The sequence below is a fragment of the Lytechinus variegatus genome, chromosome 3 (genome assembly GCF_018143015.1).
Source record: "Lytechinus variegatus isolate NC3 chromosome 3, Lvar_3.0, whole genome shotgun sequence".
NCBI classification, from domain to species: domain Eukaryota; kingdom Metazoa; phylum Echinodermata; class Echinoidea; order Temnopleuroida; family Toxopneustidae; genus Lytechinus; species Lytechinus variegatus.
Genome location: NC_054742.1, coordinates 18,724,018 through 18,752,012, shown reverse-complemented (window position 1 = coordinate 18,752,012; position 27,995 = coordinate 18,724,018). Strand labels below are relative to the sequence as shown.

The 27,995-nt window shown below is 33.1% G+C and overlaps 1 protein-coding gene across 2 annotated transcripts; it reads left to right on the top strand.

Annotated features, from left to right (window-relative positions):
• Positions 1-10: 10 nt before the first annotated feature.
• LOC121410397 (cytoplasmic aconitate hydratase-like) lies at positions 11-27,995 on the top strand. Of its 2 annotated transcripts, XM_041602453.1 has the most exons (19): positions 11-81; positions 8,013-8,108; positions 8,440-8,608; positions 8,831-8,968; positions 10,858-11,022; positions 15,037-15,106; positions 15,477-15,660; positions 16,894-17,033; positions 17,384-17,555; positions 17,914-18,014; positions 18,881-19,157; positions 19,654-19,789; positions 20,586-20,670; positions 21,934-22,090; positions 22,658-22,782; positions 23,413-23,517; positions 23,823-24,236; positions 24,759-24,944; positions 25,962-27,995. In XM_041602453.1, exons 1-19 carry the CDS (start codon positions 66-68, stop codon positions 26,076-26,078), a joined length of 2,853 nt encoding a protein of 950 aa, XP_041458387.1. In that variant the 5' UTR covers positions 11-65; the 3' UTR covers positions 26,079-27,995. The 2 variants fall into 2 exon arrangements, with proteins under 2 accessions (XP_041458387.1, XP_041458388.1); XM_041602454.1 differs by lacking the exon at positions 10,858-11,022.

The window sequence follows — 27,995 nt, the reverse complement described above, 5'->3', positions numbered from 1 at the left end:
TGGTACGATCGATCCGTTCTTCAAATTGGCAACGAAGCGTGTACGTGAGACAATTCCGCACAGGTATGGCCGACATCAAAGGTAAGAAAATACTATTTTCGGGTATTTATTTTCAGTTTTAGGAGAAGTCGTTCAAGTATTGATGAGCATCTTTTTCACATTCTATAACCAATGTAGTTACCCATGAAACGGATTTTTAAAAGTGGTAAAGAATTGTGTTTGGGCGCAGCGGAATTTCGCTGGCTTCTCTCGCTGAAGTGTCCCGTAACTTGGCACTTGCTCGCCGGCCGTCGGTATATCACTAGGCCTACATGTAGATGGTAGTGGATCGCATTACCGAACACTTTTCATGAATTCAATCATATCAAACACATTATTCACATAAAATTCACCAAACTTTCACCCTGGATACACAATTACCTACAAAATATAAATAAGTAAAAATTTTGCCGAAATCATTTTTCCATTTTACGATATTAGCTTCCAATCGGCATGTAAGGACCCCTCTTTCAATGTAAAAATTTTGGTCACCGATTGAAGTATCGTATTATTACCGAACGAGTTTTCTATGGGAAAAGTTGAGCAAATTACTGATGAGCAATTTTTACCATATTTTTATTCAATAATTTGAAAATGTGTTTTGACCATTTTTGAATTTTTTTTTCATCTTTCTATTCAAGTTCCCTTTGATTTGAAGAATGTTGCAAAGTTTTGACTTTGTCTTTGAGCGTATCGAATACGATGCGCGCATTCGGTAATACAAGGCCTGTCAGTACTAGTAGATCTAAATACAATTAGGGTGTCTGGAGAAAAAAATTATTTTTCTTATTTCAAGAAAATATCACATTTTCTTTGTGAATTTGAAAAGAAATAACCTTCAGACTTACAGAAATGTAACATTTTTGAAAAAAATCCAATTATTGGCTGCAAAAAAGAAGAATGAAATTAGGTAATTTTTCAGCATTTCTCTGCCATAGACTGTGTAGTTAAGAAATGGACACACACAAATCCAAATTTTTAGCTTCCAAGGGCTGTTATAAATTTGTTATTAATGCCAAAAACTTGTCCATAAAGAGTCAAATAGGATTTTTTATGCTCTTTCTGATGGTATGATTTTTATAAAGATTTGGAAACCAGATCACAATGAAAAATTGCGACAAAGTGAAAAAATTGTGCAAAACAGAAATTTCATTTTCCCATAGAAAACGCATGGGGAAATGGCATTCTCAACACACACAAAAATAAGGGTTTGCAATTTATCTCTAAATCCTTATTTAGAATGATCATATAAACTTGTCCTTACTGTCAAAAGAAGCCCTGAATTTTCTCTTTCCATACATGCCAAACACAAGTTAATTATCAATTCAGATCACATTTTTCTAATAGCCTGAACTTCCCGAAAAATATGTGCCACATTTTCCCCTAAATCAGCCTGTTTTATGCTGACACTTTTCAGTGTGGCTTCAGACACCCTAATACAATCACTCACTATACCGCTACCGGTTCAGTAGATAGATCGTATTATACCCCTTATCATGCTGGGCGTTGTGGCGTGCGCCTGTAATTCAAGCTGTGGGGAAGTTACAAATTGATGCAGAGGTTCGAGCCCTGGTCACGTCTTTCGGATGGTGACATAAAAGGTCGGTCCCAGACGTAAATAATCATTTCTGATTGATACACGTCTGACAAAACACAAACAAACAACGCGTATCGACCACTTGATTTATAAGCATCGTATATCTGCAAAAATATGTTATCACTATCAGTTTTACCTACATGTAGATCTACCATCTAGTTTTCATCTAATTTGTGCAGAAAATTGAGCAGATCAGAATTCCATGTTTCGATCGACGACTGATTCTATTCGTGTATATATCGGCGAACAACAAATTTTACATTTTACATTTCATTTGTGATTTGCACCCTTCTTTTTAAACCGACCACCTGCGATACACTAAGTTCACGGCCAATTCTTGTTACAGACAGTGGCGAAATATTTGAACTCTTCCAAATCAGTTCTATGAAGTATGATGTCAACATGCTTAATGATCGTCTCACTACTTCCACTGCGATCTCTGGCACATGATTCGACGATTGACGACGGATATTTAGTCTAAAGCCATTTCCTATCTGATTTCTTGGTATGACTACTTGTTTAACTGTTTCACAAGAGAACAATAGATTCAGTGGACCGGCTCTATTCTCAGATTTTGGTGAAACAGGTAGTCAAATAATTGTGACTGGCAGTGTATGAACAACTGTTTTTTGGCGGGGTTCGAGTCTGGTCAATACAATTTTTAGCTCATCTGGCCCGAAGGGCAAGATGAGCTTAAATGCCATGGCGTGGCGTCCGTCCACAATTTCAAAATGCTACTACTTCGCCATTTCAAGTCCGATTTCAATTCTGTTTGCTTTATATGATAGCACTAGGTGGGGGGATTCAAAAATTCTACACAGAATTTTGAAATTCATTAAATATGCTAATTTATGTGCATTTTTCAAAATTCACAAAAAATGCTTCTTTATTTGTAGACCAATTTTGAATTTTTTGCTTCCATCTGGTAGAACTCACCAAACTTCTACACAGAATTTTGAAATTTTGACCAGAACAATTTTTATGCTAATTAATGCAAATTTTGAAAAATTCACATAAAATGCTTCTTCTTGATTTGTTGACCGAATTTAATTTTTTTTCTTCCATCTGGTAGAGCTTCATGAGGTTCACCAATCTTCTACACAGAATTTTGAAATTTTGATTAGAACAATTTTTATGCTAATTTATGCGAAATTAATTTATGCATATTTTGAAAAAATTCACATAGAATGCTTCTTTTTCTTTATTTGTGGAAATTTTTTTTTCTTCAACCTGTAGAGCTTCATGAGGTTCACCAATCTTCTACACAGAATTTTGAAATTTTGATTAGAACAATTTTTATGCTAATTTATGCAAAATTAATTCATGCATATTTTAAAAAATTCACATAAAATGCTTTTTCTTCTTTAATTGTTGACCGATTTTTACTCTTTTTCTTCTTCCATTTTGTAGAACTTTATGAGGTTCACCAAACTTCTATTCTACACAGAATTACAAAGAAATGTTTTTTCTTCTTCATTATGTGTTGATCAATTTCAATTTTGTTTGCTTTATATAATAGCTCGAAGTGGTGATACAAAATTTCAACATAGAATTTTGAAACTCATTAAATATGCTAATTTATTCATATATTTTCAAAACTCGCAAAAATTACTTATTTATTTGTTGATTCACTGGTTATTTTTGTTCCATCTGAGAGCTACGTTAGGTTCACCAAGGTTCTACACAGAGTTAAGAAACTGACTAGATAATTCTTAATACTTAATTCCTATGAAATTTATTCATAGATCACAAAAAATGCTTCTATGTCATTTCTTCATCAATTTTAATTATCCTCAATTTATGTCACCAATATAATTCACTACAGTGTCAACTGGGCTGAAATTAAAATTGTGTTAAATTTTGTTGCGAGATGCCGGATGAGCTCCACATCATTGATGTGCTAGTTATAAATTCTACTAATTTTTTACCCTTTTTTTTCTTGTATAAAATCAATTCTTACTGTTCCTATGGACACTGCGCCTACTCTCCTGCGTGTATCGTTTGTAACGCGCAATAATTTTAATGCGTGCAAGGTGGTCGGGTCAGTTTCAAAAGTGGTGTACGAGGTACCTGAGTCTCACTATACTGAACATTTTGGATAAATTCAATCATATCAAATGCAATATTTTCTTAAAATCCACCATGAATACACCAATACCTGAAATAAATAAAGATATGAAGTTTTTGCCGAGATCAGTTTTCTTTTTTATGATATCGGCTTTTTTAGCTTTTGGTCTTTAATAGGCCTAGTCTTTAAAATCGTATGACTCAAATAACCTCTTCTCGATCAACTAACCCCATTAATAAATCACTTACAGTTGTAGTAAACAGAAGTTCAATAATTGGCAGAGGTGATTTCTCTGCTTGAAGTTATTAAATCCAAAACAAGTTTATTTTTGAATATGTATCAATAAATTATGCAGAAAAAGGGTTTCTCTTTTCTTACAGAAATTAGCTTCAGGTAGGAAAAAATGCTCATTGTCATACATTTAAAGGAGAATGAAACCATTGGAACAAGATAACTTGTGTGAAAACAGAAAAATCAAAGAAACAGATCAACAAAAGTTTGAGAAAAATCGGACAAATAATGAGAAAGTTATGAGCATTTGAATATTGCGATCACTATTGCTATGGAGATAGCAAATTGGCAATGCGACAAAGATGTGTGATGTCACTTGTGAACAACTCTCCCCATTAATTTAGTATATATTTCACTTGAATTGCCTCTTTTGACACATCTATCCATAGATCATGTGTTCTTTCTACATGAGGGCATGTAATACATATTTTTTTAAGAATACATCATGGATAAAGAGTTTGTATCATCATAAGAAAAGGCAAAAAGAGACATTTTGAGGGTATTTCATAGTCCACCAAAGGGAAAGTTGTTCATCAGTGACATCACACATCCTTGTCGCATTGCCAATGCGAGGATCTCCATAGCATTAGTGATTGCAATATTCAAATGCTCATAACTTTCTCATTATTTGTCCGATTTTTCTCAAACTTTCTTTATTCTTATTCTTTGATTTTTCTGTTTCTACACAAGCCTATTTGTTCCAAAGGTTTCATTCCCCTTTAAGTACAGATGAATAGACAAAAAGATTACATAAACAATTTCACATAAATAATTAGTGATAGCATTATTATTCCCAATTTAGATGAGTTATCCTTTTTGACAGCGCCAAAAGAATATATAAGTACATAGGACATGTGTACTACCTTATGTGACCCGCCATGCCCATATACAGTAGTGTATAGTGAATTATAGTGAATATAATTCTATGTGAACTAGGAACTAATAAAGAGTGATGAATTAATTAAGATTCCAATAATTTGTATAATTTGTAAGATAACATATTTTTGTGAAATTTTTTAATTTCACATATTTTTCCCAAAACTTCAAAAGTATATGCATATGGATCTAGTTAATGAAACAGAGACATAGGGGTTATCAAGTATCACTGATCATTTTGCATGAGTTTAAGGTCAGTTGATCAAGGTCAAAGGTAATTTAGGGTCAATGAACTTTGATCGTGGTGGGGGTTATTTTCTGAAATGTCTAAACTTTGAAAATTTATGGATCTAGTTCATGAAACTAGGGTAAATGTATCATTGATCGTTTTGCATGAATTTCAGGTCAGATGATCAAGGTCAAAGGTCATGTAGGGTCAATGAACTTTGATGCTGTTGTGGTATCAACATTAAAATCTTAACCAAGCCAGGTTAAGTTTTTGAAATATCCTAAGTTCAAAAGTACATGCATATGGATCTAGTTAATGAAACAGAGACATAGGGTTATCAAGTATCACAGATCATTTTGCATGAGTTTAAAGCTTGTGTATAGTTTTGGTAAATCCACCAAAATGCACCTATCACTATTCCAATTCATGGCTAGCTAATATGAATGGATATGCCCTATAACAGTTATGATGTGGAGGATATGAAATGAAAATGTGTTTTACAGGATAAATTTTGCGATTTTACATGAAAATTTAACTTGATCGGGTCACCCGATCAAATTAAAATATCTGTGTGTTTTTGTCTTTCAATTAAATCCTATTCCGAATCATGGAATGGGCTGAAACTTTCAAGATATGTTCTTTGTCTGTAACTTTTGGATATCTAATCACTAAATTTATAAGATAAGTGCTTGAATGCCCATTTTTTAATTTAAAACAAGCATCGCCGAGAGAGGGCGCTGTATATCCAACATTTGAATATTTGAAATTTTCTCAGAGAAGTGCAGTTGGAAAAATATCTAACGGTCTCTACGCTTCATTTAGACTGTCATATTAGATGATATTCGATTATCAATCACATTATTGACCCTTTACCAAAGCTATACACAGGCTTTAAGGTTAGATGGTCAAGGGAAAAGGTAATTTAGGGTCAATGAACTTTGATCATGGTGGGGGTTATTTTCTGAAATGTCTAAACTTTATGGATATAGTTCATGAAAGTTGGACATAAGGGTAATATATCATTGATCCTTGTGCATGAATTTCAGGTCATATGATCAAGGTCAAAGGTCATGTAGGGTCAATGAACTTTGATACTTTGATACTGTTGTGGTATCAACAAAATCTTACCATGGTTAAGTTTTGAAATATCATAAATTTGAAAGTAAATGGATCTATTGCATGGAACTTGAACGTAAGGTCATTCAAGTGTCACTGATCATTTGAGGGTCAATGAACTTAGTATGAATGGTATTTTGTGAAAAGTAATTCATCTTAGTTAATTTCAAAGTTTCCACTGCTACTATGTGTGAATTGCATAATGCAGTCAAGACTGCAAGAGGTGTTCCTTTTGTCTGAAATGAAGCAAAACTTTAAAATATTATGATTTGATTATTAATCTGATTATGAAATTATCAGCATTCAGTTGGTCATATTTTCCCCTTATTCAAATCAACGTTTGGTGGGGTGGATAAATGTATTAAGATCTTACTTTTCAATATCAAATTAAGAAAAAGTGATTGGTATTTGATAAGAAAAGCAAAGGAAATAGTTACTCACCAACATCATTAGGCTACTGTTTAATACCATGTATGTGTGTATGTTTTTTTTTGTGACTTCATATACTATACAGTGTACGTATGTGACCAAACCTTTAGAGAATATTCCTAATCAACTTTTAAAATGTAGTAAAAAGAATTTTCATTAATTATTTCATTCTCTAACATGTATACACTATAATGATTTTTGTTTGCAGGACGACATGTTGTTAATTTCCAATCACAGTCATATTAATGCAGGTGTAATATTGTGTATACATCTTACATGTTTGTCCTCGATTCCAATGTCCTTCTTGTGCTCTGTCTTAGCTCACTTGATGTTCTATCAAGAGATGTCAATAACCCTTTCAACAATTGGTTTAGAGATAGAATTTGGACTTTAAAATCTGGTCTATACTTATGTGTGATATAGTATACATTATGTTTCGTGGTTCTACAGTATGGCAAATAATTGCTTTCAGAGACAATGGATGCCAGTGGAGGGGGTCTGGTCACATAGATAATATGCTTTTCATTCATCTCAATGACACACTTAGTACTTCAAGAATTTTAATTGAAATTTGTGTGAACTTATATCACAATGTAGCTGATGTCATGTCAATTAGTATCAATTATATTTTATTTTGTCATAATTCTAAAAAGAAACATGCATGGAAATTTTATTTTGGCCAATGAAAGCATACTTTGAAAAATAAATTTGCTTTTTAAAACAAAAATCAAGAGATAAATGTAAACCTTTTGGTCAGTCATTAAAAGATAACAGAATGAATTGCAATGACAAATTATTTATAAAATAAGGTTTTCTGCCTGGTAACATGTAGATGAATGCAATGAATGAAATTAAAATTGTAGTGCACTAGTACAGTATAATAACACTATGTTGCATGCATTTTAAAGAAGTAGATTTGATTGTACATGTGTAGGTTAAAGACATTGAGCATGTTCTAGTTTTAAACCCTTCATTTCAAACGTTTCGTTTAGGATTGAATAAAGATACCTGATAATCCAATGGTAGCACAAAATACAAAGAATAAATGGAGAATTTACAGAGTGTCAGAGGCCGATGGCCTATCAAAGGTCCAAAGTTCCAAACAAGGAATATTAAAAACGAACAAGACAATGAAAACAAATACTGAAAAATCAGCAACCCATGCCATCTTCAACAAAAAGGCCAACAACTCACAAATCTCTGAGAATATTTTTTGTGTATATTCTATTCTTAAGGGAAGAACAAAATAAAACACTTGTTAAACTTAAAGTATTCCATGGCACCATCTTCTCTGGTATTTAAGGTTTATTCAATCTTGGAGATAATAGAACTTAATGAAAATTATTTCCAATTACTTTCCACTGCAGGAACTGATACATTTGCTACCTTGAAGCAAGATCTTCAAGTCGGTGAAGAAAAATACCAGTACTTTAATCCTACAGCTCTTCATGATGAAAAATATGGTAAGTTAATATTTATTACCGCTTGGATGGAGTAGTGTTGATGTGATTAGATGAGTTTATACACTGTAAATTCAGATTGCTATCAGGATTTTTCAAGTAGCTTGATCTTTACCCACAGTCTTTATAAAGTAAACCTCAGTACTATGAAATCTCAGAGATGAAAGGAAAAGAAATAATTTAAATCAATATATACATGTAGTTTTGGTTGAATGATTAAAACTGCTTAATGTGTTTTAGTGGAAGTGGCAGAGTCCTTATAAGCTTCATGTGGATTTGTTGAGATCTTTCATGTCAGGGTTTGACTTCAAGATTGTGTTTTTAATTCATATAGATCGCTTGCCATATTCCATACGAGTGCTACTGGAGTCAGCCATCAGGAACTGTGATGGATTCTTTGTCAACAAGAAAGATGTTGAAAATATCCTCAATTGGGAACAAAACCAGAACAATGCAGTGGAAGTCCCCTTTAAACCTGCCAGGGTTATCATGCAAGATTTTACGTAAGTTTTTATGAAATTAGGAGCCAATTATGAATAAAATATATTTTTGTTTTTGTTTGTGTTATTGATTGACTTATTCTTTTCTCTTTTTTGTTCCTTTGAATATTGATATTCTGTTTCTCTTCCTTGCTATTCCTTGCTCTCTGCATCTGTCTTTGTCAATGTTCTATCCCACGTTTTCTGTTGATTCTTGCTGCTTGTATTTTTTTCTCTTCCCATCAGGGGTGTACCAGCTGTGGTAGACTTTGCAGCTATGAGGGATGCTGTAAAGAGACTAGGAGGCAATCCAGAAAAGATAAATCCTGTTTGTCCTGCAGACCTTGTCATTGACCATTCTGTTCAAGTAGATTTCACAGGAAGGTATGAAATTTACTTGTTCACCTCCACCCCCTCTCCCTCTCATTCACCCACTTTTTCCAAATGTACACTCTGCTTTTCTTCTCATTAACCAGAAAACAGAAATCCAAATCAATTTTTTAAAGCAATGAGAAAAATCAGTGAAGGCAAAAGGAAGGAAGGAAGGGTGTTTTTTTATTGAAAAAAAATTGTAATCACTTTACCTTTGGGGATTTCCAATTAACCACATAAGTGATATTGTAATGATGTAGGGTAAGGACAACTTATTTGTTCCAATACACAAAATTATATCCTTTGGGATTTACTTTAGTTTGGACGTGAGAAATGTTTTTTTTTATAGCAATCATTTCCATACGAAGATGTGCCAAGGAGAAAACCACAAATAGCTGAAAATTAAATACCATGGATAACAAATGGAAATGTGATAGCTTGTCACAATATACAAGTATTCATCAAGTTGCCAATTTTAAATTTACATTTACACTGGTTATCTAAGACAGCCATGTACATGTAGCTTACTTATTCCTGGTTGGAATTTCTTTGAAATTATTCCTAGTTGAGATTTCTTTGAAATTTTCGCCCATTTTTTTTTCTCTACTCAAGCGTTTGAACATAAATTAATGACACCCTTCCTGATGATTTGTTTGTTACCATAATTTTCTTGTATTTATATAGAATGCATGTGTATATTCAATTTAATAGAAGTAGGGAAAGGTGGGGTAAGTTGAGCATAGGGGCAAGTTGAGCCACCAGCCCCAGGCCAATAATGAATGAGTCAGACACTATGGTGGTGTCATGTATTGCTGACCCATTACATAACCCTTAACTCCACAGCATTGTTTTCAACTTTGAAACAAAAAGTACTTTTTTAGAGGGAAAATACAAATTTCAGCCTGAAAAGTAAAAAAGGGTGTGAAAAAGATAAGTGCTTTTTACCCACATAGGTCTTTAAATATAATAAAGAAATAAGAACAATATTCTTAGTCCAGGTATGGATCTTCGTTCCTGTCATAGTCTTTTACATGATGGATCTATAAGAAATGTGTGGATGCGAAAATATCGCATTAAGTTCAGATTGGGGTAAGTTGAGCCAACCAACATGGGGCAAGTTGAGCCATGGTAATTCTTATGGTAATGTATATTAAAAAAATATAAAAAACCTTAAAAAGCCATCGATATGCAGGCAGAAAGGAGCAAATTTACATGACTTTTCTTTTCCTTTTTTAATAGAGGATGTGAGTACTTATAGAGAATTGGCAAGTGAAAAGACTTTAAATATAAAATTGACCTACTGGTTCTTCCCCCATACATTTTTTACATAGTTTTTGTGGCTCAACTTCCCCTCAAGGTGGCTCAGCTTACCCCACAGATGGGGCAAGTTGAGCCATTTGATATTGCTTTTTTCAAAGGTGACAATGACTTTCAGTGACGGGGTAGGAAGTTATACATAGGTGAAAAATATTTCAGAAGAATTAAATTTTAAGGCAAAGTACTTATTTCCACAAGACTATCAATCTTATCAATTCTAACATGCAAAAAGCAAAAAGTGTCACAACTTACCCCGCCTTCCCCTACCTATTGTACCTTCACCCTTTTTTTTGTTTGTATCAAATATTAATGTGATGATACATGTAGATAATTTTTATTCATCCATTCTCCTTTATTTTCATTTCCTCTCTGAATACCTCATACCTCATACATTTCATACATTATAAAATGCATTAAAACTTTGTTTCATTATGAATTTATACCATAGAAATTTAATTTAATGAAAGATGTGTTGATGAAATACATATACTCTGATATTTGGATTTCAAAGATGATAGACATTCATTGTTGTTGTGTGCTATGATCCATGTTGTGAGTATCTTAGTATATCTCATCTCTTCCAGTTTCCGTCCACGGATAACGCGCAATGCGCCGAATCCTGGAGGGGGCAGCACCGCCCGGTTGTCCTGTGGCGGAGATGCCGACAGCTGTTTAGCATGCATAGGACAGGGCTACCGGTTACCTATTGTAGATGAAATCTGCCCGTACCATCACTTGCCCTCAGATTGGTAATGCAATGCAAGCTTTGTTCAAAGTCATTTAGAAACCAAACCCATAAAACACTGCTTCTACAGTTTCATGAGATTAAGAGATTGTATACCTAAACCATATTAAAGTTATTTTAATTTTATTTGAAAGTTATTTAAAAATTTGATTAAACTTTCTAAACTTCTGGTCAAGTCAACTTCATAGATCTTGTACACTGGGAATATCCTGTGATGACTATCTATTGATTTGTTTGTGTCAGTTCTCTCATGAACAGTCTTGTTGTTTGTTGTATTGTTGCTTCTGTGCATCATTAGTATCCATTAGAGTTGACCCAATAGCGCTTGATACCAGCATGAAACAATTAGCCCTCTTCAATGATTTAAAGTACCGAGATTAAATACCCCTTTGTACATGCTCCCTAAATAGAAAACAGCTGCTTTATTAATACATGCCTGCATCATTTGTAAGCATGTTTGTTATACTCTCATAATAACATCAATTCTATTTTCTACACACAATTACTATTCAAGCCCACCTGCACTCTGGAATATTTAAAGCATCATATGCCTGTAAATATCATTATCACTATTGATTATATCATTGTTAAAACAATTACATTTATTTTGGTATAGAAGCCACCATTTTGCAACTGTCAGATAGTACGCAAATACAGCCTGTACAAATGTTCTGTGCTTTAGAGCTGTTAAAATTTTGGTGAGGTGGGGTGACCAAACTAAGAGTGTTTTTTTTTATAGTTTCATTAAGGAGCCACCCTAAAAGTAAACAGTGATGTGGAGGCTTTGCAGCCTAAAATATAAAGAAAGAATAGATAAGAATATTGTAAAATTCAAAGGGGAAGGGCAACATTTCTTTGTTTGTGGGAAGAGTTATTTGATATATATTTAGATTTTCAATGACAGTAAAGTGAGATGAGCAAGAGGTCAGTGAAAATGATTGTCCCTTGGGATGGATTGATGTTAAAAATGCATACCCCTGGTATGAGTAATGAATTTCTTACATTGATTTCATTACCGTTACGGGAAGCTGGAGCTGTCTTTAGTTTGCTATCAAAACAAATCCACATCCATCATATGTCGGCTCATTCCTGAAACTTCTATCATTGCAATTTAAATCATGATTTTATTTTTTTTTTGTTAAGATCAACATTTAGTCATATGTGTACCCCTGAATTTATTTGCCCATCACATTACCTCTTGCCTTGTTATGTTTTTTGCAATACATTCCTTGTATTGATTGTCTTTTGTAAAATGCACTGTATTCATCAATATTAGTTTTGATTATTAAAGGACAAGTCCACCCCAGCAAAAACTTGATTTGAATAAAAGAGGAAAATTCAACAAACATTACACTGAAAATTTCATTAAAATCGGATGTAAAATAAGAAAGTTATGACATTTTAAAGTTTCGCTTCATTTCACAAAACAATAATGTGCACATCTCGGTCGGTATGCAAATGAGGGAACTGATGACATCGCTCACTCACTATTTTTTTTGTATTTTATTATATGAAATATGAAATATTTTTATTTTCTCGTCATTGTCATGTGAAATGAAGTTTCATTCCTCCCTGAACACGTGTAATTCCATCATTTTAACATTTTGTACTTCAGGCAAGGAGGTCCTAATCGTCAAATCCATAAAAATTGAAATATTGTATAATTAAAAAAAAAAAAGAAATAGTGACTGAGTGACATCATCGACTCTTTCATTTGGATGTATCTTGCTCATTCATATACCTATTTTGTTAAAAATAAGCGAAACTTTGAAATGTCATAACTTTCTTATTTTACATCCGATTTTGATGAAATTTTCAGCACTGTGCTCATCTGATTGTTCTCTATTGATTCAAATCAACATTTTTCTGAGGTGGACTTGACCTTTAACAAACTGAATAATTATGTTTTGTACTTCAGTAAAATAATGGAAAATAATGTATGATTTTCTCAATTAAATTCATGTTTGAATCTAGATATCAAACAAATGCTTTTTTTTAATTAAAATGAAATGTAATAGATTTATTAGCACAAGCAATTGCCAGGTGTTTGTTTTATTGCTTTCTATACAATTAGAAACTTCAATTGATTTTTAAATGCTTCTCAGTACAGAGGTATAGATGCTTTTCTACTTTTACCACTTTATAATTATATACCAGTAAAATTCTTATTAAATTCAGAAGTAATCTTTATTTATATTATGAACAAAAATTATTTTTGCATGAATGAATGAAACATGGGTTTGGTTTCCAGACAAGATGAAAACAAGTTTTACTTTTGAATTTTTAATTCAATTCATAAGCGCATTGTGATGGTACTTGCAAACATACGTATACATAAAACTCAGTGAAGGACAGTAGTTTTGTTCACAGAAATTTCCTTTGGGGTTATAAAAAAGACCTACACCAGCTGATGACTAGACATTTCTTTTTTATATATTATATGACTAGGATTGACTGCTTAGCCATTACCAACTATGGTAGTTGACATATATTGGCAAAGCTACTGTAGCTGTAAATCTTTATGAAACAGACTCCAGAAGCAAAATTTATTAATAGCTATCCCCTTCTAGTATATAATTCAAGAATGACAATCAACAAACACCCTATGACATCTCTATATTTCTCTTTTTGTGCTTCTTTCTCTTTTGTTTTTTCATTCTGTTCCATCTTATGCTGAAAGTTTGCCTTCCATCTGTTTGTCTTGTTCTCAATTTGCAGTATTTCCCAAAGACACTTTTCCACCATCCGTGTTTCACCCTGCACGTGTCAAGTTCATTGCAAAAGAATAGTATTTTTCAAATCCTTATCCACCTTCCTATCTTAAAATATGCAACATTGAATGACATTGTTAATTGCTTTTATATTTCATTTTACACCGTTTATCACCATCTTTGTTCTTTATGTTTTTCTATCGATTCTTAATATGAATAAAAATATTGAAGCTATGGGACTGAAAGGTGTTTTTTGATTGATTAAGCATACCATTTTGACACATGAATTGCTAACCAGTGTTCTTTATGGTTGTGAATTTATTGATTTCAGTTTTTACAAGCAGGTGTTTAAAATGGTACATGTATTCCCCCCCCTAAATTTGCATGGTTGATGGGGAGAGAACTCTTACTGTAACGTATTTATTGTGTTTTATTTTCAGTCCAAAATCCAAAGTCTCTTTTTTTCAGAGCAAAGCATGGTTTCCAGTTTTTAAATCATAGATATCTACATAGTTGTATTGATAAGAAAGGAATATTCATTGTGGTCCCTGTAATAATAATGGTCCAAGTCATTGCAAACTCATTCATGCATTTTTTAAATTTTTACTAAAACACCTTAAATTTTTACTAAAACACAGTTTCGCTTTACCAAAACTATTGATCCCCTTCCCCCATCAAAAAAACAGGATGTTGTTGCGGTGACACGACATCTGCTCCGGCGACAATTGCTCCAGGCTTTATTTTGTCTGAGGCATAGTGTTAGGGTTGCAATATGGATTTATGTTGGGTTTAGGATAGGGCATATTGTTGAATGGGGCGTCGTGGCCTAGTGGCTGAGACTCTCGTCTTAATCTGAAGGACGGGGTTTGATTCCCAACCATGGCGTGTTTTCCTTCAGCAAGAAATTTACCCACATTGTGCTGCACTCAATCCAGGTAGGAAGAAATTCCTTAAATGCTTGAGCACTTACATGGTGGCTCGTCTACAGTCGAGGTAATAATTATTATAGTTTCTGCAGGATAGAAATGGTCCATATTATTATTATTTTTAAATCCAGTTGGTTATTCCTTTAGTGTATAGATTTAACAGTGGAGTAATTGCCAGCAGAGCAAAAGTCATGGAACCATTGTTACAGGTTGTATGTGCCCTTTGGTTTAGTTGTATGTTTTTCCTAAGGATTCATTTTAAGTATTTAACTTTTATCTCACTGCCCCCTGCCCTCCCTTTCTTCCCTGCTATACATATCTATACTTCTATCTTTCTCCCCCTTCCCCTGCTCTTTTTTTTTCTTTCCCTTTTGATTTCAGTGCTGAATCATTGAAGAAGAACCAGGATATTGAATTCCAACGCAACAAAGAAAGATTTGTCTTCCTGAAGGTAATATTTCACTTTCTATATGCACAGGGAAATTATTTTGATATCTTTCAAGTTTTATTCATGTTGTCAATGTTATTCAAGGATTTTTTAACAAAATTGTTTCAATCAAATGAAAATACAAAAATCATTCCTTTTAAAAAATTAATTGGTATTTCATTTAAAAAATCATGATGAATACAACAAAATATCAGCATTGAAATAGATGGAGAAGAAGAATGTGATGATGTTCATGTTTATACGGTTGAAATATTTTTAAAAATAATTTATTAAGAATATGCAGTATTGCAAATGAAATTTAACTGAATTGAAATTAGAAGTTGTTGATTCCTTTGAAAGAAAACTTTCTTTTCTATTTTTTCTATGTATATAGTGGGGATCTAAAGCCTTGAAGAATATGTTGATAGTTCCTCCTGGATCAGGCATCGTTCATCAGATAAACCTTGAATACTTAGCCAGAGTTGTCTTCAACACAGATGGTGTCTTGTATCCTGACAGTTTAGTTGGAACTGACTCACACACCACCATGATCAATGGACTTGGTATTGTAGGATGGGGTAAGTACATTCAGCAATGGTAACATTGTTTTGCAAGGGATAATGCTACCTGAAAATACACCTTGCGCATATGGTGTCATTATCTCGCACCTTCCCTCAGAGGAGATAGGAATACATTAAAATATAGTTGTCTGAAATTTGCCAAGTGTAGATCACCAACGCATGCAAGACAGTGGCTTCAGGCTTCAAGATAGTGAGACAATGACGTCAATGTATAAAGTCTATACTAAAGATAGTTACTGGGAATTTATGCAAATAAGGAGCTTCATATCCAAATTGTTCATTTTTAACTTGCAATGTATGCATGTGCATTGATTTATTCATTTTCACATACACACACAATGAAGAGAATATAGGATGAGCTAGTTGTTGGTGTATTTCCTATATCTGTTATGCTATTACACATTTTCCTATAGGCACCAACTCATTACACTTTTATGATGTGTTCTGAAGTGAAGTTTTATTTTGTTCCATTTTGAAATTATATGTTTGTTCAAACATATACAAAACCCCAACCACAAACTTAACTGTCTCTTACCAGCAAAACATGAAACCAGATACACACTGAGAAAAACCAATGATCTTGACTTACCAGAGTGTAGAACCAATAGGTATAAAATTAGTTTTATTCCCTGGTGCTCATATAATTTGCAATGATGATTTATGTTTTGTTTCTGATTCTTGTTTTTGTCTGGACTGAGTTAGTGGCATTATTATGGGCATGCAATTTAGGACAGTATTTCTTGATTTTATGTGTGTATGTGTTTCTCCTTTTATATGTATAATAATTATATTTTCTTACTTTAGATATTTTAAGATGCTCTTTAATATGGTGTGTATTCAATTTAAATATATAAATTATCAATCTTTGTAAGATATGAAATTTGTAATCGTCAACCATCTTATTTGTACATAATCCAACCTTGTATACGGTTGCAATAAAGACTGAATTGAAATAAAATGTATTGAACTGTGACACTTGCCAAACTTCAGTAAAAACAGATTGGATATGATGCATGAAAAATTGAGATGATGTCTCATGCATTTTATTCATAGTTATGAAATATTTATCCAGGGGATTATTTCTAAGAACTGAAAAGCTCAAACTTATTGGAAAACATAGCAAAGTATACTTGTAAATGTATGTTATTTCTTATTTTGATAAATGGACTCCATCATCTTCATCATGTAATGTTACTTATGCAATCATCCTCTTTCATTGAATGCTCTCAGGTGTGGGAGGCATTGAGGCTGAAGCCGTCATGCTTGGTCAGGCTATCAGTATGGTACTTCCTAAAGTGGTTGGCTACAAATTGACCGGTTCAATGGACCCTCTAGCGACATCAACAGATGTTGTCCTTACCATTACAAAGGTAAAAGTTGCATGTACATGTTCAAGAAAACTTTCTTCATTGTGCTATGTGAGTTGTATTTATATGTTGTATTATTATCAGACTCTGATGTTCCTTCCAAATCTTTTTTAAGGAATTTTCTTATGCTGATAAATGTTCTATGTTTTATTTTCTCATTGATTGTTTCAAAACTCAGATGTAATTTCTTTCATTTCGACTCGGCAATAAACAAGATAGGCCTTTATTTCCATAAACATTCTGCATCTGTACAAATATGTAGTTTTGTTAAACTGATTACTATATTATCAGTGTCATTACGATCAATGTGATATATTTGTATTTGTATTATTTTCTTGTGTATATGATTTTAGCACCTAAGACAAGTTGGAGTGGTAGGGAAGTTTGTAGAGTTCTTTGGTCCTGGTGTTGCTCAGCTTTCCATTGCCGACAGGGCAACCATTGCCAATATGTGCCCTGAATATGGTGCCACTGTTGGATTCTTCCCAGTAGATGGTGCAAGCATTGCATACCTCAGACAAACAGGTCAGTCATTCTACAAAACTATATTAACCTATCAAAATAATACTATTGTTTATGTTAAGTCGTGTTGTGATGTTACTTATGATTATTTAAGGCTCTTGAACATAAGTGACTCATCAGTAATGCAGAATTACCTTTATTTCATCTTTCCAGTTCTTTCATTTAAACTACTGAAGTCCTTGGACCGGTAGTGTCCTGGTTACCTTTTGTGTTCCAGCAGTGTCTTGCAGCTCAATTCTATTGTTCTAAAGCTTTTGGCATTGATTTCAGTTGATAGTGAATGATCCTCTGTTGCCAAAATTAATTTGATTTGAATAATATGATACATACATGTACTTTGAATTTCATTAAAATTGCACAGGTCGTGATGATCATAAGATCCAGTGTATTGAGGCATATCTTAAAGCAACAAGGATGTTCAGAGACTTCAATGATGCTAATGAAGACCCTGTTTTCTCAGAGGTATATTTTTCATGCTATTCAACAAATGCTGTTAATAGAATCAAGTTTGATGAAAATTGCTAAATGAAATTTTATGCAGTATTTGGTCACTCTATTCATATGGGAACGCCACATATCAATTATCTTATCTATGCCAACGGCATCTAAATTTATCCCTCCTTCAAACGAACCAAGGCTAATGTAAAAAATGCAATCACCTGCCTTGAGCATTGTCTGTATAACATCCATGCCTGTCTCTACTGTCATTTGTTGAAATGGAATCTCTCCAAAACTGAGTTCCTTTTGCTTGTTCAGAGACTCATCTGAGCAATGTCAAATTGAAATCTATCTATCTTTCTCTGGATGTAGGATAAATGTGTCCCAGTCATGTCAAAACTTTGGAGTAATGGTGCATTGCAACATGTCTCTGGCACAACAATATGCTAACATCTGCAGATATGTAAGATACAAAAATGTTGGGTTCATTGCGTCTTGGGCACTCGGCAAAGTGAATTTTGCATTATGAATCATATTCATTATTATCAATATTCTCACTAAAAATCTTCAATATGAATAATTTTCATGTGTAAGCCTACTATTTTAGAATTCAGTATCAGAACTGAAAATGAGATAATGGTATAAAATTTCAATATTTTCCGTCAGAAAGTACCCTTCTGTCAGACTCTTAAAGATAATTTATGCTGCAAAACTGCACTAGTACCAGATTACGATTTGGGAATTTGTAGAGATGTTTTTCTATAACTTTCAAATATTTCTTAAAACATTCTCGGTCATGAGAGTGCCATTGTCAAGTTATTTTGATTAATCTAAATGTTTTGTCACAAAAACCATGTGCATAATGATACATTTTCATAAATTTATTGCAGATAATTGAGCTTGACCTAGGGACAGTAAGGTCATGTGTGAGCGGACCAAAGCGTCCTCATGACAAGGTGATGGTGAGCGATATGAAGCAAGACTTCTCCCAATGTCTGAGTAACAAGGTTGGCTTCAAAGGTTTTGATATCCCTGCTGATAAGCATGCTACATCAGTGCCGTTCCTCTATGATAACCAAGAATATATACTAAACCATGGTTCAGTGGTGATTGCTGCTATCACTAGCTGTACAAATACAAGCAATCCATCTGTCATGCTGGGAGCAGGTAAACCATTGATTTTCACTTTTTTTTAAGGTCAATCCTGACAGTGCCCATTGATCATGCATACAACTTGGGAATCGTACTAACTATTTCTTGAATTAATTCAAATGTCAACGACTAAATACAAGATTCTGTATACATGCAATTTAGTATCCAAACTTTCAATGTCCAGTCATGTTTTAAATCATTTTCTCAAACATGATTTCTTGGACTAATCTAAAATGTCAACCCAAAATGAGCTATTCTTTATCTTAATTTCCATAACAAAGACGTCTCTCTTCCATGCCAATGTCAAATTCATTTCTCCTTCCAATGAACACTTCAGCCTGTGTACCAGACAATTGTCAATTACATGAATAATGAGGCAATATGTTTGTCTTTCGTTTGCAGATGTGAGTAATATAAATTAACTTTTCTATCTTTGAATATATTTTTAACGAAATTCATTTGTAATAACCTTGGAATAGTAATAATGAATTATACCTTGATATTATTATAGGTCTTCTTGCAAAGAAAGCAGTAGAAGCTGGTTTATCAGTGAAGCCATACATCAAGACTAGTCTAAGCCCAGGCAGTGGGGTTGTGACATACTACCTAAGGGAGAGTGGTGTTATTCCTTATCTCGAAAAACTTGGGTATGATTTATTTTATTCGTTAATTTGAATTTACTTTTTTGTTGTTATTAAACCTCCACATGAACTGCTATTGCATAATATATTTAAAAGATTTGATGTTTGGCTGCATGCCTGTGGCACTGGCAGAATTCTAGTGCTATGAGCAAACTTCATGTCAATAAATCTAAAATTAAACAAGGAATGGAAATCCTTAAAAGATGAACTAACAAAGGGCCTTTTCACACATGAATCTTGAGTCATCATTGTAATGATGATGGCAATTCGTCTTTAGTATCTCTGGACCTTTCACACTGAAAATTTGTACTGTGATTTGAGTGAAACTTAATTGGAATTCACCTCCAGAGTAGAATTTGAATTTGTTATTGTGATTAGCGTTCATGGTTCTAGTTTGGTTTCACACATTCCGAAAATATGTCATTAGCCTTTTCACTGGGATCATCATTCAAATAACAATTTTTTTTACCATGTGAAAGGCGGAAATTGTTGTAAAAAGATACAAAACACAAAATTCTTTGGAAAATAGATTGGAGCAAAGCTTCCATCTCAGACTAAACTTTAGTTGGTGTTGCCTCTAATGGTGCTACTATGTGACATAATTTTCTAACATATATAGGATACTGTAAATATTGTACTGTGTACCGAAATTGCTATTGGAATATTTCTGAAATCAAATTGAAAATACATGGACTTTCATTTTCTTCATGGCTATGTATCACTTATTTTCAAAATGCTAAAGTTGATTGATAAATCATGTTGATTGTGACATATCGATATGATTCTTCTCTTGATATCCTAGGTTCTTCATTGTTGGTTTTGGTTGTATGACATGTATTGGAAATTCTGGACCACTATCTGAACCTGTTAGCTCAGCCATTGAAAAGGTAATAAATTCTACTTCTAGTAAAATTTGTGAGTTATTATTTTGATTTATTAGTCCCTTTTAGATGAAATTCATGTTTTGATTTCATAACATGTTTATTGGATATTTATGTTTGTGTGATATCAAAATTAATTGTTTTCTGCCACAGCCCACTATATCAGTGGTTGCTGGAGGCATTAAATCTCTTGATCTAGTTTTTTATGTATCTTTCTTACAGTAACCTAAAAAGAATTTGACAGATCAATTTCAAAGTGTACTCGTGATTGACAATGGTGTGATCAGATGCAGTGTAACAGTTGCAAAGGGCCGAAGTCATGTATGTGAAAATGGCTTGTTGTCACAATTACTATAAAAAAAAAACATTTAATGGATCAACTCAACACTACAGTCCACCCTCTCTTATCCGGCCTCCCCTTATCCGGATCTCTCTATTATTTGGACTCACACTTGCCAAGTTTTTTTTTTCCCAATTCAATCTAGTACATGGAGAAATGAGATTTCAATCTAAACTCAATCCTATATGCAAACTCACTTTGATTACATATATTTTCCAATATAGTCTACCTACAACAACATTATTTTTTATGAAAATATCTTGCCCAAACCACCAAAAGAACTTAAAAAGGACAATTTTCCAGTAAATCATGGCGCAGCGCAAACATTTCATCACATTCTCTTTTTATTTTTCCGGGGGGGGGGACATTACATGTCTCGCTAGCTTGCGCCAGGCCTCAATACGAACAGCGCCATCTATCATGTTTGAGCCTACAGTCAGTATAACAATGGCTGACATTGCAAAGCTGCGATGATCTAATTGTAAAACTTACATTTCACAGAGTCATTCTTTCTTTCGAGGTATGCTCGATGTATACCTCAATCATTTTAGCAGGTAAATTATCCAAAAGTTTTGGCCATCGATCGATTTCATTTCTGTAAAAATACCGCCTATAATTTGCACTGACACTGCAGTGAATACTCTCAGTACGCCCACTACAATAGATAATGTGTAGCTAGCTACCGCCCTTATCCGGATAGGTGCTGGTCCCAACGTGTCCGAATAAGAGAGATCAGACTGTACTCATTTGTCTATCTACATGTAGGTTTTATTGATCTGATTAGTTTTTCATCGTCAAAGTTCATAGACGTGATTGAATACCTGGAAATGAAGTTGAATGGTGCAAGAAATCTCACTCAAAAGGGAGAATATGGTACAAGTATAATACATGACCATAACCTATATAAATCTTCTTTTGTTATATAACAGGGAGATCTGGTAGCATGTGGTGTATTGTCTGGTAATCGTAACTTTGAGGGTCGTATCCATCCATTGACCAGAGCTAATTACTTAGCTTCGCCACCTCTAGTCATTGCATATGCCTTAGCTGGAACTGTTTGTATTGACTTTGAGACAGAGCCATTAGGTAATCAATAATCTTTTGTCTTTTTATACTTTTGTTGATTTGGGATCAGAAATCATATAGTTCATATGAAGCATGATATGCATACTTTTTGAACAATATATAAATCACAGAGATGTAATATCTTTAAATACATGCTTTACTAAAATGAACATCATAATTGGATAGTTTGTTCCTTTAATGTGCAGATTTTTTGTTGCTTTTTTTGCATTCCTTTAATGTGCAGATTTGCAATTAAATTGATATAAAAAAATGACTGTATATGCAATTGCATTTAGCTTTTTTTTACATTGATATAGCTCTTAGGTAAGAGAAGTTTTGGAAATATAACAAGGAAATGAACATCACATTTTAGAAGGTAATAGTGCACTTTCAAGACCTTGTATTTTTTTTTAGGATTTGCAATCTCTACGTCTGACGACCGAACAAGAAAGTTTGTTTTCTGAAGAATATTGATTTTTCTACTTTAAAGACAACTGCCCTTTTAGTTAAGCTAAGTTGCACTAAAAATAATTCATGTTAAGAAAGAAAAAATGTTTCAAAGAAAGAGTATTTTATGTGATATTACAGGTCAGAATGGAGATGGCCAAGACATCTTCCTGAGAGATATCTGGCCAAGCAGAACAGAGCTTCAAGAAGTAGAGAAGAAGAATGTCATTCCATCCATGTTTGAAGATGTCTATGGCAAAATTGAGGTATTATGAAAACCGTCTCAAACAATGTTCAAAGTTTAGGCTTCTGGTGTTAAATGATGTACAATATAAAAGGAGATTTGAATAACAGTTTGCAAAACTATGACAAAGTTACTTGTCCATACATAATACAGTATATGAATTTTAAGAATTCTCATGAACCTGACTACAAGGATGTTGATACTGCTGTTGACAGGTTAAACAGACAAAAGGTCAGGTATATGTAGAATGTCTGTGACAAAATGATTATTATTAGTAGTGGGTTCTTGTATAGGACTCGTGTCTCATATATTTTATGATTAGCCCGAGAGTAGTAAAGTTGCCAATATTGTACTTAAACATTTAAATTCCTTCCAATTACCCATAAGCCTCTTCTAGGGTGAGTGTGGTAAATGTAGATCAATGTCTTGCCAAGGATATTAGTACCATAACAGGATTTAAGCCTGTAACCCATTGATCTGTAGTCCACTAGACCTAGACACCTCTATGAAAATGAGTGATTTAATCAAGACATAGGTTAGAATGGTTAGTTACATTGATTCAAGTAATATGACAGTTATGATATTGTTATTGTCAGTTTTAAGTGGCCATATCAGGAATGTAATATTTATTTTGTTTTCTTCCTAATTACAGCAAGGGAATACTAGTTGGAATGACCTTAAGACTTCTGATGACACATTGTACCCATGGGACCCAAAATCAACTTACATCAAATCTCCTCCATTCTTTGAAACCATGGTAAGTAGATATTCATGCTTCTGAAATGATGTAATGAAAAATGCAAAATTTTATTCAGCGCATAGAGGTAGGATAAGAATTCAGGGAAATTACCAGTAAATTTATCTTTGTTATTTGCAAAATAAAAGGTGGTAAAATTCAGTGTTTTTGACAACAAATGTGTCCTTGAATCCACTCATAATAAAATGTCTGTAAAAATAGACCATGATCAAACAAGGCTTTTTTTTTTTTAGTAACAGATTGGACTCACAGCTGCTGAAAAATATGATTGATTAATAGTGTGTTTCTTCATTGCTCTTTTGTAGACCAAAGAACTTCCACCAGCCAAGACCATCAAAGATGCTTCAGTCCTTCTCTTCCTTGGTGACTCAGTAACCACTGACCACATATCTCCAGCAGGTAGCATTGCACGGAACAGCCCTGCAGCACGCTACCTTGCAAGTCTTGGACTCACACCACGTGAATTTAACTCGTATGGCAGTCGTCGTGGTAATGACGCTGTCATGGCCAGAGGAACCTTTGCAAATATACGTCTGCTAAACAAATTCATTGGTAAGGCAGGACCCAAGACTATTCACATTCCATCAAAAGACACAATGGATGTGTTTGATGCAGCTTATCGGTATCGTAAGGAAGGTCAACCACTGGTGGTAATTGCTGGTAGAGATTATGGCTCAGGATCATCCAGGGACTGGGCTGCTAAGGGACCATGGATGCTTGTGAGTATCATCAGTGACATCATTCAATAAGAAAATGTTTCATGTTGGTCAGGAAATTTATAAAGGTTTTTTCCTGATGGAGAAAAAGTAAGGAAAAATTTCTTGAGTTATTCAAATAATTCAAATGATTTAGATATTCCTTAATTTATATGCAATATTAATCCTTTCCTAGCAAACTAGGGATTGGGTCTCTTGTCTATGAATTGAACTCTGATTAAAAAAAAACTAATGAATGTTTTTTTTTCTGTTTTAGAAATTTATTTTTTGATGTGCTTAGTGAATGAAACCTGTTTAACCCACTTCAAGTGGAATGGGTATTGTTTTCCCTCTTATTAATTGGAATATGTTAATCTTTCTGCCAGCTGCAAATTAATGTTGTGAAATCACTTGATTTTTGCTTTTATCTGTAATTTATACCATAAGATGTGAGTCACACTGTCACTGTTATGGATGGTTTGCATTCATCATCCATTCTAGCAGGTTTTATTTTGATTTTATTTCTTCTATCAATCATGATTGTAGGGTATTCAAGCAGTTATAGCTGAGACATATGAGAGGATACATCGAAGCAACCTTGTTGGTATGGGTATCATACCTCTTCAGTTCTTGGAAGGTCAGAATGCTCAGACTTTGAATCTGACTGGTGAAGAGAAGTACACTATTGTTCTACCTGAAAACCTGAAACCAAGAGAGCAGATTACAGTCAAGGTAAGCTCAGTATACTTATATCCATGAATCTGTCATGTATACAGCGTATATTTATTAGATTTTTTTTTCAATGATGTAATGATTTGTGAGTGGATATACAAAAGAGAAATATAAGTACAGATTGATATTTTTCCTCTAAAAGAAGTAGATCATTGGTCATAAAACTTGATTGAAGTAGGTATTTTGAGAATGGTTTCAGTTGACGCTCTGTTACAACATATTTCTTGCTTATTCATTTATCTCCCCTCCAAAGACATTTAGGGCATTGCAAAAAACTTACGTTTAATTCTGAATCGATCGTAAGTTCCACAATCAAAGTTATGTCCTTTGGTTAAAAGCAAATCTGTATTTGATTTGCAACTCAGCTTTCTTGTGAAGGTACATAATGCTTGATTTTAGGACTTATGTTTCATGTACAATTGAATGTAAATTTCTTGTCTTTCCTATGTCTTAATTGAAAGTGTATCATGGTGAATAATAATAGAACAAATATTTAGGTGTCCATTTTTGTGTGCTTTTCTATTTGTGTGTCACTTAATTATTTTTTATATATTACATTACATCCTGTTAAATGAACCTTGTCTTTTATGAAAGTTGGTAATTCCATATGAGAAAAAAAACATATTACCTCACTTCGTACTTACGATGATAAAAATAGTCCTGTTTAAAGTCCTGAATATCCAGTTCCTTGGTTTAAAAGAAGCTGTATACTAGCAGAAATTATGCCATTGTAAGATATCCGTATATCACGAATACACAAGTAAGAATAAAAATTTACTTAATGAAATATTTGAGCTGATAGAACAGATGTATTAAACTCTAAAAAGAAGGCAAGATCCAGATCCATAAAAGGCACAAAAACTAAATATATTTTTTTGAATACAAACTAAAAAAAAAATCCTCTATAACCATTTGTAACAGAATGCGTTGCCCATTCAAAATTGCCCAATTGTTAAAAATGAATAGAGATGTTCTTTAAATAAATTAGATTACATATGACTTATGTTTTCTTCTCAGCTTGACAATGGAGTGTCATTTGAAGTATGTGTGCGATTTGACACTGAAGTTGAACTGACCTTCTACAGGAACGGAGGCATTCTGAACTACATGGTGCGTAGGATACTGGAGGAATAAAAAACCCATTCAACTCATCTACAAGGTCACAATCAAATTACAAGTAATGTAGTTAACCATTTCATACGGCCATCATTACATATTTTTTGTTGTTTTGTTATAGCAAACGTGTCCTTTTTAACAAAGTATTCATGGTTAGCAATTCCGCATACTATTTACTGTCTTTACTCCTTTTGGAATATTCCAACATGATGGGCATTGCAAACAAATATTAGTCCACTTCCTCTTATTACAATGTCTCTTGCTTTCCTTATATAGATGGGAATTTTAATGGTGAATAATCCTTCTGGAATGATATGTGGAATAACTCTTCAAGATGATTTATGTTAGGACATTTTTCCTTGAAAGTCAGAAACGTGGTTGTTGATTACTCAAGTTTTATGTTATAGCAGCAAATGCAGGGTATATTTAATTTAATCATTTATTTCTTGAATTATGATTTGGCAAATTCATGTATGTATTTACAACTTTTATTAGTCCTTTCATTATTATTATTATTTCAATTAAATAATCATAATTCTTAATGGGTATGTAAACATGAGGTGGACTCATTTTAAGGTCTAGAGATGTGTTGGCTTTGTCATTTCTTCGAAGGTTATACATTTAGAACAATGCAGTATTTGTCTCAATACATACACAGCTCATTTGGTTTAATAATTGTCACTTTGTCTTCACCCACTCTCCATAGCCAAATATATTTAAACCTCCCTATGGGCCAGCTCATGCTGTTTAATGAACTTGTACAATTTTCACATAATAGTGTTTTAATTTCTTGGTCAATGTGACAATAAATAACAAAGAAAGTGAGTTTGTATGAATATGTATATTTATTCAGAATTGCAGAAATAATGTGTAATTATTTGTGAATACTGAGTAAGCAATGAAGGTTGATAAGCCTATACAAGTATATACCTCAAGATGAGCCTTTTATTAAGCTGAAAGTTACAGTGATCTGTTTTGAATTAATTTGAGAAACATTCTGTTTTCAAATAATTGCAATGAGTAATCACAGTGGAATTATTGATTTGAAATAGCATATCTATCCCAATAATAACCTATGTTGGAGCAGGTTTTAAGCTTGCAGTTTATTTACAGTGTATAGTATGAATAATTGGAAGAGACAAATGTCATTCAGTCAGCATATTTTTTAAGTGTCTGCAGGAAAAGTTGGCTTTTGATATTAGTTTCTATGAATGAGCAAGTAACTATCAATTGATACTGTACATAGTTGAAAGTGTTGAAGATCATGTATTAAAGTGCTCTCATAATTGATGATGCATTTGAATAAACTCAACCATAGTTCACACATGCTTCATAATCATAACAAATTCTTCACTGAGATATCCTACTCATATCGCAATATAGTATTCTTGCTTTGACCAAACAACAGTATGAATGTTGTAAATGGTTATTTTCAATGGAAAAAAAAGTACTAGATTTCCATGAAGGGAAAGTATTTCAAAGGATTTGATATCACTTGATTATATTTTTAATCATTTTTATTGATCTCGATCAAATCCAATTACCATATTGACATGAACTACAAATTCATGTGAAGATTCATTTTGTTACAAGGCAATGTTGTATGTATTATTGACTAATGCCTAATTAACAGAGGACAAATTACATATTTTAATATCATTTTCTTCTAATTTTATGATTTGAATTATAATTTTTATATGGCTGTTAAAGTGAGTATCCATTTTTGCGAATTTGATGCATAGAGATGATTATGTAGTTTTAAATGGCTTTAGTGAATTATGTGAAGCAATATGTGTATTTATGACTACTGTCAATTCATTCTTGTTTATTCATTGGATATCATTGTGTTATTATGTAATTCACTATCAAAGAAATTGATAATTTTTTGACAGCTTCTTGAAAGATGAATAAAATTGTTAGATTAATTAAAAAACA